The 12,155-nt window shown below is 38.7% G+C and overlaps 1 protein-coding gene across 2 annotated transcripts; it reads left to right on the top strand.

The window, feature by feature from the left end:
- The first annotated feature begins 6,621 nt into the window (after nt 1–6,621).
- LOC113271712 (ubiquitin-like modifier-activating enzyme 5) lies at nt 6,622–10,933 on the top strand. Of its 2 annotated transcripts, XM_026521616.1 has the most exons (15): nt 6,623–6,902; nt 6,996–7,101; nt 7,210–7,278; nt 7,377–7,490; nt 7,589–7,717; nt 7,854–7,922; nt 8,079–8,231; nt 8,354–8,390; nt 8,579–8,661; nt 8,962–9,036; nt 9,163–9,237; nt 9,477–9,563; nt 9,674–9,789; nt 10,341–10,396; nt 10,494–10,933. In XM_026521616.1, exons 4-15 carry the CDS (start codon nt 7,380–7,382, stop codon nt 10,631–10,633), a joined length of 1,131 nt encoding a protein of 376 aa, XP_026377401.1. In that variant the 5' UTR covers nt 6,623–6,902; nt 6,996–7,101; nt 7,210–7,278; nt 7,377–7,379; the 3' UTR covers nt 10,634–10,933. The 2 variants fall into 2 exon arrangements, with proteins under 2 accessions (XP_026377400.1, XP_026377401.1); XM_026521615.1 differs by lacking the exon at nt 6,996–7,101 and having other exon boundaries at nt 6,622–6,902.
- The last annotated feature ends 1,222 nt before the right edge of the window (nt 10,934–12,155 follow it).

Raw genomic sequence — 12,155 nt, 5'->3', positions numbered from 1 at the left:
AACAGAACTGCTCAAGATAGTCTTAATTTCCAATATAGTGTTTCCAATAGTACCCTTGAAAATGAGGATAGTTGTTTGCCTAATTTAGAGGACGAGGTTAGAATTGGTAAACTACTTGTTTTGATAAGGTTCAATCTTTTTCATGTTATTATAGTGATGATTATGATGAGGATAGTATTGATGAAGAACATGAAATATGTAGGCATAGTGATCAGGAATTTGTTACTCCGATTGAGCTTTATGATAGTGTTGTTTCTAATAAAATCCAAATTTTAATAATTATTCACCTATTCAAAAGGAGAGGATTTACTAGAGATACCACCGTTTTAGACGATGTAGTTCATGATCCTTTAGCCTACAGTATGTTGGATAATCCATTATTTGATGTGCCTTTAGTGAATCGGAGGAGGTAACTATGATTAAAACTTAGTTTATGAGCCTTTCGCTGATAATCCTTTATATGATTGTGATGATGGTTTAGAGGAAAGAGTTTACCCTGAGAATACTGTTTTGAATCTAGCGATTTAGAAACACTAGTCTTAGAAGATGATAAACTCGTAGAAATGAGTGAGGATGAACCCAACTTAGAAAAATCTATTGACCATTTCCAGGAATCTGATGACCTAGAAATTAGGGAAGTTGTGACTAATCTTTCTAGAGACACATAAAACTCTAAGTTTGGGGGTGATTATCATTCTCCGTGTGTTTTAACTCTTAGTAAGTACCCTCCTGTAGGACTTGACATTTGTGCCTCAACCATCTTACAAGATTATCTTCATACACGTTTTTCCGAACCTAATGATGTCCAGAAAGAAGCTCAGTTGTTAGAAACCCATCCTCTGGTTGATGTGGTTAACCCAGGCTATGATACCAAGATTGACTTTGTTTTCCCACCAAAAAATTTTCAACCAATTGTGGGAACTTTTGATTTTAAGATGTGTCGGTTATTAAGTTTTGAGACTAAACCTAATCTCTTTAGGATATTAGGGTCGACACATTTTCTTCAGGAAGACCACCTCTTTCATTGTGATCAGCTGTGTGAGTCAAATCTGATTGACTTAGAGGATCCCCAGTTATTCAGGTTGTTGTTATGTGCTTATAAGTTCTTAGTTGAGTTTTTCCAGACTCTAATACCTGAACCGGATCTTAGATTTGAGGAAATCCAACCGATGAAAACCTGTTATCTAGACCCAGTTATAGAACCTGAACCTGAGCCACAACTAGATGTAGTTGTCTTAAACAAGGGTATATTCGGCATCTTTTTGGTCTGTTGCAGTTTCCTCTTCTTGTGGGTAATACTTTTTGATCTAGATGACCCACAGTTATTCCGACTACTTATATATGATTCTATGAGGTGACTAATTCCTTCTGATGTCTGGCTGAAGACTTTAAACTTAGCACTTCTTGGGAGGTAACCCAATCTCATGCAACCCGGTAATATCCTTCCTTCACTCTTTTGCTTCAAATAGTAATTGTCTCTCCTTGTTCATGCTTTTAATTTCATCTTTAGAACATTGAGGACAATGTTATTTAAGTTTGGGGGTGGGGAGAAACTTTTTAGTTGCAATAAATAAACTCCAGAGCCTAGAAATTTACGCCTATTAAGGATAGCACTAACCAATCTAAGTGGATGGAAACATTTTTGTTTTAGGAGTTGAGGAACCAATCTGACTAGATGGAAACATCTATAGAGTCTATTCATAAAAGCAGAGCTCAGGTGTTAGAATAACATGATAGTTTCGCCATATCTTGTCGAGTCCTTTTACTTTCTATTTTTAGTTTTCTTTTGTTTCAAGTGATTTGGTGGGGCACACGATTCAAGTTGTTACCTTTGCTAGGGTGAAATAGAGTGACTGAGTTACCTTTTCAAAAAAAAAAAAAAAAAAAAAAAGGCCGGACCAGTTAGACCAATCGGAATAAGTATTAACACTTGGATAGCAATATGCGTGTGTTCTCCCTGTTTCCGTCGCCTAAGCAAGCGTGGAATGCAGGACCCGTGGGAACTATCGTGTAATCTGCTGACAAGAAACATGCACTTGGATCAAAAAGATCTATTCATGCCGTTAAGTTAAAAAAAAAATAAAAAATAAAAAAAATGGTTATGGTTATGTGTAGTCAACTGATGGTTCCCTTGTATTTGCCAGTTTGTTGATCTAGATTTAAGTTATTGACCACTGGTTCCCTTGTATATGCCAGTGTGTTAATATTAGTCAGACCGGTATCTCAGTCATTTAGGTTAGGTTCACCTTGGCAGAGGCCTTCAGACAGATATGGGAAACACCGTTCGCTTTTCAACCATCTACATTTTTCTTTCCATCTTCTTAATCTTTTCATGTGATTAGTTTGACTCCGAGTATGATGTCCATCCTGAAACTATCTTAGTAGAGCTCTGTCACTTATATGAATTTTAGTATGCTTGAGTGCAAACTCGTGTACAGCAATTGTAATTTTGCATCAGGGTTCTTCCTCTTAGAGTCAATATTTGTATGCCAACCAAGGAGGTTCTTTAGTGCTTTCCAAGGTTCTGCGTAGATAGCTAGGGTCTGGAGTATTGATTTTTGTGGGTACACCTCTGATAAACCCACCCGAGATTAACTCGGTCACTTTTCAAGAATAAATTTTGCTCGAGGACTAGCAAATAATAAGTTTGGGGGTATTTGATAGACACATTTTTGTGTCTAATTTGATCTCAATACTATATATTGTTGGCACTCGATTTTGTACTAATTTTGTTATTTTATGTATTTGTAGGTATTTTTTTGGAAATAAATATTTTTGGAAAATTCGGCTCGAAAAGTTGATTTTGTCACCCGGAGGACAAGTGTTATTCGGACTCTCGCTTTTGGATAAGGGGTAACCTAATTACTAAGGGGCATCCCCCAGGTCACCCCAAGGCAGCTGCTATTCACACCCCAGTTCTGGTTAGGGGAAGGACATCTTCTTCCCAAATTCAAAAACCAAAAATTGGCGGGAAAAAAATATATCAACTGGCAGATGTTTGTTGGAATTTTTGAACGTGTTCTAGGGAGATTCAATGGCTGATTTTTGGTAGGAAGTTGTGTTATGTCCTATCAAACACGTTTTGGGCTTTTGGTTCGATCAAATTTGGCCATAATTAGCTGGACAATTCACGGAAGCAAAACAGGGAAACACGGGTTGGACACGGGATTGGAGAAGATTTGAGCGTGTTCTGATCATGCATGAGGGCTCTAGCAACGTTGTGGGTCGTGTGTAAATACTTCTAGAGTGACCAGGATGGAAATCTATGCGTACCAGAGCAAGAATGGAAAGAAAATATTCCCAAGAATATTTTTCTTTACTGCCGAGTTAAAGAGAATTATATGGAGTGAATGAGCGAGATTCGATGGGTCTGTTGGCTATAAATATGTTTCTATGGTTGCCTAGAAGGGTTGTGGAGAGTTTAGGGAAGCTTTGGAGGCTACAAAGTGAAGAAAAATCGAGTTGTAGAGCCACCATTTCTGCTGCTGCAACTCAAGAACACGAAGAACATTGGACAACCAGAGACAGTCGTTCATTCTACAGCAACAACGACTGTCAACTGTGGGTCGTAGTACTCTATATACTACAGCACTTTTCATTTATCGTTCTTTGTAACGGTGTTTGCAACAATTATAAACGTTGCAAACACCCGATTTTCATTATTATCTCCATTTCATCATTTGTACACCTCTTTTGAGCAATGAAAAATTCCTTTGAGCGTGTTTCCAATATGCGGAGTTAGAACCCATCACTGGGACGACGGAGGAGGCCGAGCTTCATACATGGGTAATTTTGTTAATTCTTTCTAAGACTTTTGCATTAAAAATTAATTGAAATATGATTTAATTAAATTGGTTGTTATTTGATTAGATGGGTCATGCTTAGCTTAGGTGATTTGATGTTCCATGCTTAACATTTACAATCAATGTTTTGAGAATCTACTTTGGCAAAATAAGAGTCCAGATAATTTATGTTTTGAGCGATTATTGTTGAGAATAAATCATTGAGCCCTATGTTATGAAAATTGGCTGAATCATTAGTCCCAGTACCTCTCTACCAATTTGTCAATATTTTTGTATATATATTTTTAAATCTAAAAATCCACTATCTTTAGAAGTCCGAGCAACGAACTTTTACTACCACTTTCAAAACTACAACACCATGCCAGGCATACCTCCGCACCAAATCCATGCCGGCCATGCCTCCATGTCGCTGGCTGCCAAACGAAGGGTTGCAACAATCAACGACCACCCTTCCTTCTGAGATGCAAATCTCAGCCGTCCAAGTTCGCCACCAAACGCGTGGCAACTTTTGGCCCAATGTCAAGCCCTAATTTTGGCCGCGCCTGAACTATGCCAAAACCTTAATTTTTGGCCGCGCCTAAAACTATGCCAAAATCCTAGCTTGGCCGCGCCTAAACCATGCCAAAGCCATGCCGCTGGCTGCCAAACGGAAGGTTGCAACAATCAACTACTATCCTTCCTCATGAGATGCAGATCTCAGCCGTACAAACTTGCCACCAAACGACTTGTGGCAATCTCTTGGCTACGGTGCCAAAGCCCTAATTTGGCCATGCCAAAGCCATGCCGGCCATGCCTCCATGTCGCTGGCTGCCAAACGAAAGGTTGCGACAATCAACGGCTATCCTTCCTCCTGAGATGCAGATCTCATCCGTACAAACTTGCCACCAAACGACTCGTGGAAATCTCTTGGCTACGGTGCCAACTCTTGACCATGGTGCCAAATCCCTAATTTGTCCACGCCAAAGCCATGTCGGCCATGCGAAAGCCCTAATTGTTGCAACAATCAAAAACTATCCTTCCTCCTGAGACGCAAATCTCAGCCGTACAAGCTTGCCACCAAACCAAACGATTTGTGGCAACCTCTTGGATGCCAAAGTTCCAAGGTTTGTGCTAAACCCTAATTTGGGCCGTGCCAAGAGCACGCCAAAGCCATGCGGGCCATGCCTCCATGCCGCTGGCCGCCAAACAGAAGGTTGCAACAATCAACGACTATCCTTCCTCCTGAGATGCAAATCTCAGCCGTACAATCTTGCCACCAAACCAAACGATTTGTGGCAACCTCTTGGCTGCGATGCCAAAGTTCCACGGTTTGTGCCAAACCCTAATTTGGGCCGCGCCAAAAGCATGCACGAGCCGTGCTGGCCATGCCTCCATGCAGCTGGCCGCTAAACGGAGGGTTGCAACGATCAACGACCACCCCTCCTCCTTAGATGCAAATCTCAGCCGTACAAGCTTGCCATCAAACGACTTGTGGCAATCTCTTGGCTACACTGCCAACTCTTTGGCCACGACACACACTTACCTATGACAATTCTTTTGTCACGACACCAAACCCTAATTAGCCACGCCAATAGCATGCGCAAGCCATGCCAGCACCGTGGCCACACCACTGGATACCAACGGAAGGTAACCACGATCAACGACTGACCTTCCTCTCAAGATGCTAAATCTCGACCGTCGAAGGTCACCACCGAGCCGGCAAGCCTCCAAAGATCAACTTGCCAAACAATAGCAACATGCTACACAAAACACTCGAGACATCAAAACATGTCACAAACTGGGGGATGCTCATTAGGGTATTGGTCTGATGGTTTACAACGTGCGGCGTACACTACGCCCGTTACAAGAAAGTGTCATAAGAGTGAGACGGTTAGTAAATACAAGAAGTAATGGTGAAACATTTCCTTCATTATGGAAACATCAATTCCAGGCGTTACCCGTTACCGCTTTCTTCCATTTACTCAACCGTTTCCACTTCTTACGAGACCAGGGTACGTTTCGTTGCGACTTGTAAAAATAGGTCTCACCTATTTCCACCGATGAACAAGTTTTTTGGTCAGGAGCATATAACACTCAGAAATCACTTGTTTGCTTTCCCATCTGTTAGATTTCCACTTTCTGATACAGGTCATCAAACAACTACTCTTCCCGAATCAACTATTCTTGTCTCAACACTCTCTTCGCTTCTCTCACTAGACCAACCATTCTCCTTCACTTTGTGACCGAAGCAAGTCTGGAACGCCCATTTCTTGGTTTAGACCGGATTTGTACAGATTGATCTCTCGAATCAAAGTACTCCCTTGCAGTACATTGTTTAGGGTTTAGACTCGTTTCTCACCCACAACACACGAAATTACCGAAATCAGCAGAAACCATTTTCACCCTCAAACACCTGCTAAATCCATATTTGAAATCCTAAGAAAATCCATTGGCCATTATTAAAGCTTAATGAACCCACAAGAATGGGGACTTGACAGTTGACACCGACTTTAGCCAAAGGAAATTGAAGAGAACTATAAGAAGTAGACAGAAAAGGATGAAACAACTACTTGTTTTGAAAATATTCTAACAGTCAAAGCTAGTCAGCTGACAGCCAGGGTACTTGGTAATGTATAAAATATCAACTAACAGTTTTGGAATAGTCTTCAGTTAGTCTACGACCCTAACACATCAACTGTATTTTTTACGACCCAGACCCTAATTAACCAATAAATATATGACCTTTTTACGAAATAACTCGGAATCATTTCGTCGGCCCTAAAATCTCCCAGCCTAGCCCGTTAGAGAGCCTTGGCATTTATCAGTCGCGTATCGTGCAACGTTATAACTTTTCTAGAGAGAGAAAGGGTAACGATGCAAAAGTAAAAAGACAGAGAATCGGTTATTTTCTTCCTCCTGAGAAAATCCAAATCCAATTTTGTTTACAGAGATAAAAATCACATCACTCATCACTGTGTTTACAGAACAAGATTGATTTTTAATCATTTTGATTTTGAGAGAGTAGAGATAATGGAGGTAGAATTAAAGGAATTGTTGAATGATGTTGAACAGCTCAAGAATTCTTCGTCAGATCCCAATCATCTTCCTTTGATTCTTAAGGTACTTTTTTTTTTCCTTTCTCATTCAAAATTAATCTTCATCTGGTATCTATCCAATTCCGTTGTTAGCAGAATTCATGTGTAGGTTGTTCAGAATTCAGGTTTTATTTTACGATACCGGGGAATTTCTTAGTACTTTTTGTATCAAGCATTTCCGATCAGAATCATTAAAACTGACGATTGGATCTTGATTGACCCAGGTCAAACCACGTTGACTCAAGTCCACTTTCTCAAGCTTTCTGTGTACCAGTGTGGAGCTAACCCGATACTTGCTAATTTTTTGTTTGTATCTATTGATGTTTTTGTAGCTGGAGGAACGTTTAGAAAACCTGACGAATCTTGCGAAATCAGCAAATTCTAGGCGGAATAAAGTGAAGGTATATTTGCATGAGAAAATGTGTTTATGGATTTGGAAAGGCCTATTGTGTTGAGATATTTGTGTTTTTTGCTTATGAATTTTACTGGAATTTGGAAGGATATGAGTGCTGAAGTAGTAGATAGCAATCCATATAGTAGACTAATGGCACTTCAAAGGATGGGTATTGTGGAAAACTATGAAAGAATACGAGGATTCTCTGTTGCCATTGTTGTATGTATCCATTTCTCCATGTGTTCCTCTCTTTGTTTGTCTATGTAATTTGATATTTTCTTGTGTGGGTGTTGAAAATGCTCTTTGTGATGTTATAGGGAATAGGTGGAGTAGGTAGCGTTGCAGCTGAGATGCTAACAAGGTGTGGTATAGGTCGCCTGTTGTTGTATGATTATGATACAGTGGAGTTAGCTAACATGAATAGGCTATTCTTCCGCCCGGAGCAGGTGTGCATCTTTATCTTATGCTCTTTTTTATTTTCCTTATCGTTCATGTGCCTCAAAGTATGCTTTTAGTAAATGTACAAGGGACAAATAAGGATTTATTAAACCTGCTCATGCTGTTTACGTATCGTCTTTGCAGTGCGGCATGACCAAGACAGATGCTGCTGTGCAAACTCTTTCAGATATTAATCCAGACGTCATACTCGAGGTTAGTTAGTAATGATGGTCAGTTTTTTGGGAGTTATTGCATCAATTTGGTACTTCAGCAATTGTACTATTACCAGTTTGGTTCTGTGTCTCTGCGGTCTCAAATTTTCTGTTAGCTAAAGACTTATCAGGTAAGTTTTTTTCTGGTCACTTGTAGAGCTACACATTGAATATCACCACAATGCAAGGTTTTGAAACATTTGTGGAAAGCTTGAAGAATCAAAAATATCGTCAAACTAAAAATGGTACTGGAGTCGATCTGGTTTTGAGCTGTGTAGACAATTACGAAGCACGTATGGTTGTAAACCAGGTAATCTGCTGACAGCTTTAAGAGTTTCTAAGGTTTTAAATTGGTTTAAGTGTATAAATTTGCCTTTAAGAGCTTTTATAAGTATTTGGTCTTGCATAACTAATGCAGTTTTGGTTATTCAGGCTTGCAATGAGCTGAACCAGACATGGATGGAGTCTGGTAAGGAACCTGGTTATTACTGTTTTGTCAATATTAAGAAGCATGTTTTCTTTCAGGTGTTGAGCTTAGTTCAATTGATTTTACTTCTTCAGTTTCAGTTGTATAGAATATGTTCAGCATACTTTAATTTTATCACCCGATATATCAATGCCCGGAGAGCTGACATGATTTTTATTTTTATTTTTCAGGAGTATCTGAAGATGCCGTTTCTGGTCATATACAATTGCTTATTCCAGGGGAAACAGCTTGTTTTGCATGTGCTCCTCCTCTGGTTAGTTCTTTCAACTTTTTTATGCTTTAATAGAATTTGAGAACCATATAATGGTGACTGATGTATGTTACATTAAATGGTATATAGACTCCAAGAGGCACTTATATAATATTTTAGTGAGCGCTAATAAATTAAGTATAATGCCCTTCAACCTACTCAGTAAGCTGAATGTATTAAAACAAAAACAATAAAAAACTACTTAGTAAGGGCTGGCTGTATGGAAGACGACATTACTTAAGTTTGATGTATCATATGCATCTCGTTTTAACTTAGGAAATGAATGATTTTTATTTTTCCCAGGTGGTGGCTTCTGGGGTAGACGAACGGACATTAAAACGTGAAGGTGTTTGCGCTGCATCTTTGCCCACCACAATGGTTAGAATTATTTTATCCGACCTCTAAAAAGCAACTGAGTCATTCAATCCACTAATCTTCTTAGCCATTCCATTGGTTTTCCCCTAATTTAAAACTTGTTTTCTGGTGTTTGTATTGATTTCTTAGGGTGTTATTGCTGGTCTTCTGGTTCAAAACACACTCAAATACTTGCTAAATTTTGGACAAGTATCCCCATACTTGGTAAATATCTCACCTCTTAGACATTTCTTACTAAAATGCTGTTTTTTAGCATATATGGTGTCTGCTAAATAACTTACTACTTTAACTTTGGAACTCTTTATGGACTCTTGGCGCTACACTTTTAAATAATATGCAGCACCCTGTGAATTTAAATATCTTGGGAAACCTAAGGCGCGTACAGTTAACATTGACCTTATCTAAGTTTTGCTTTAGAGTTTTGATGCGACTGCTGGATGCAGGGATATAACTCTTTAAAGGACTTCTTTCCCACAATGGCAATGAAACCAAACCCACAGTGTTCAAACTCACCTTGCTTGGAACGACAGGTAATGCTACTTTGGTCATTTGGGTGGTTATTCATCTTGCTCAGAAATAATACCTGTTTCAGAGTATTTTCTTGTTAGCTAATGTTCTGAAGGAAATATCTATCATGCAGGAGGAGTACATGCTCACAAAACCAGAAAGGGATGCTGCATCTAAGGCAAAAATGGAGGCTGAAGCATTATTAGTAGTAGAATCCCCTGTCCATGCTGAAAATGAGTGGAACATAAGGTAAATTTTCTTGAAAAAAAGTCGGTCTTTAAATATATTAGTCATTGTTTTCCTTGATGGAAACTTTGGAGTTAGGAAACCAGACACCTTTTCTCTGAGATAGAGCGCGTAGCCCATACAACATTTACTTTGGAGTATATTCAGCTACACATGATAATGGTGTCTTGTTAATGTCATTACGTAGTGTTTGAAATAGAACAGATGGAATAGGCTAGTCAATTATAATCTTTATCAAATATTCCATGTTTTGAAAGTCAGTCTGTCACATGGTTCCATTCCTTTTTAATATGGCTGCATTTAAAAGGTATAAATCTTGCGGATATGATAATTGCTGCAACATTTTTGGCTTTCTGCATGAGTGACCTCAGCTCTCTCCTAGGATCTAAGAATTCGGTCACTGGTATTGCTTTTAAATTTTAACGTGTTTGGCTGTTACCAATGCTAGATGGACTTTTAGAATTCTTATGGAAACCTCAACAGTTTCATATCCACTTCCTCCTCTAGGCTTGAGCTGCCTATTTTGTTAAATTTCTAACCATGTTGTTCTTCAGTGTGGTTGATGATGACGATGAGATGGAGAAGAAGGATTCTGTTCACATAAATTCGAGTAATCCCTCTAGTTCCTTGCTACACAACTTTAAAGAAATACCTTTCAAAACAATATCTGTTACATCTATTCAATATTTCTTGTGCTGTATTTGCAGATGCTCTTCCAGAAGGTCTTGTTCGTGAACTTCCAAGTGCAGATGATTTTCAAACTTTACCGGTTCCAGCAGAAGAATCAAGTAATCCTATTGACGACCTTGAGGAACTCCGTCGCCAACTTGATGCCCTTAATGCGTAACCCTTAAACCAACCATGGGGCTTGTTATTCATCATAACTGCTAACCTTTTTAATATACCAAAAACAAAATCACAAACTACTGTAGGATTTTGATAGTTTTCACAGAAGAAAATACCTTTCTTTTGTTTGTTACTATTAAATTAGGGGAGGTAGGTATTAAAGACTAATCTGCGGCCCTTGATGGTTTCCAATGCTTGCAATCCATCAGAAGTAAGGGAATTCACTCTTACCTGAGGTTTCACATTTTGATTTTAGAAATTTGCCAATGAATATAGTCTTTATTTCATTTTTGTTTTTGTTTGTAACACTCAAAACTAATATTGGCAACAACACCATCTTTAGGCAGTTTAGAAAAGCTTATTTCATTCACCTCTTATGGCGTGCTTTGCCTTGAATCAAGACTCAGGACCACAAAAATTGAATCTCCCTAAGATGGTCCCTTGATAAGGCTTTGGATCCAGGGTTTGTGTCTTCAATCTTCATCCTATTCACTAAGCTCATAATCACTGTCTTTGATATCGCAACTCTTTTTTCTTGTGCCCCTTTAGTTTATACAAAGGGTTAATATTCACCATTACCATGCACTGATGATGAAGATTTCGAAGCTAGGTTCAAATTTCTGGATCCGGAATGACTTCCTGAAGTGGCTTTTCGATTTTCAATTTGTAAAAGTTAAAAAGTAAAAAGTTAGTTTGGATACAAAATTTTTAAAATAACTTCTGAACACAAAATGATCGACTTTCTGTGAAATATGATATTTTTGCCTAACGCGCTAGAAGCAATTTAGCCTCCGGTCGGCGAAACAGGGTAATGGATAAAAAAAGCTGTCCTCGGTCTTCTCATCCTTATTCTTTTCCTTTGACCGTAAGCAGCAGTTATTAAGGTATGCAACAAAGCTGACCAACCAAGGCAGATGTTGCATATTTATGAAGTCACGGTTCCCTACACACTAAAACCATAAACAGTAAACGGTGTAAATAGCAGTGGAAGGTTGCATTCAACTGACTGGATAAACCAAAACGCAGTTAATGAAGAATGTGAATAAACACATAGGAACAGTTGTGGTTGTTCAGCCTATTCTTCTTCTTCTTCTTCAAAATATTTCACATTTTGTAGCAAATAGAGAAAAGAATTTTACTTAGATGGATTTGCTCAAGCTATTTCAGTCTGCTATATGTTTGTTAATGATATTGATCATATCAGTTGAACCAACACTTGTCGTTCATTTTGATCAAGTTCCCGAGTCTCGATCGATGTCATCTACCGCTGTCTTTCGTTACTCCATTCTAGGACTAAATGGTTCTCAAATTTGCCAAAGAAGGCATTGGTGTTCCATCAGCTGCCAGGTAATAATAAACATTGCCGATTTTCATTTCTTTTAATATGAAATTTGTAATTTTGGATGTGCCAATTGCTGAAATCATGTGTGCCAAACAGATTGATGATCAAATACTAAGGCATTGTCCGAATGATCACATAATATTAAGGAATCTAAGCGCTAATCACAGTCACAATTTTCGAG

The sequence above is a fragment of the Papaver somniferum genome, chromosome 4, assembly GCF_003573695.1.
Source record: "Papaver somniferum cultivar HN1 chromosome 4, ASM357369v1, whole genome shotgun sequence".
Taxonomy (NCBI): domain Eukaryota; kingdom Viridiplantae; phylum Streptophyta; class Magnoliopsida; order Ranunculales; family Papaveraceae; genus Papaver; species Papaver somniferum.
Note: the sequence above shows the minus strand (reverse complement) of the source record. Positions and strands in the feature narration are given on the sequence as shown.

What these genes read in the sequence shown, in the direction of transcription:
- LOC113271712 (XM_026521615.1), top strand. Translation starts at nt 6,813, where the DNA reads ATGGAGGTAGAATTAAAGGAATTGTTGAATGATGTTGAACAGCTCAAG. An exon ending in GACAAGTATCCCCATACTTG is followed by an intron (nt 9,238 to 9,476) that starts GTAAATATCTCA and finishes TGCTGGATGCAG; the next exon opens with GGATATAACTCTTTAAAGGA. An exon ending in CACCTTGCTTGGAACGACAG is followed by an intron (nt 9,564 to 9,673) that starts GTAATGCTACTT and finishes TCTATCATGCAG; the next exon opens with GAGGAGTACATGCTCACAAA.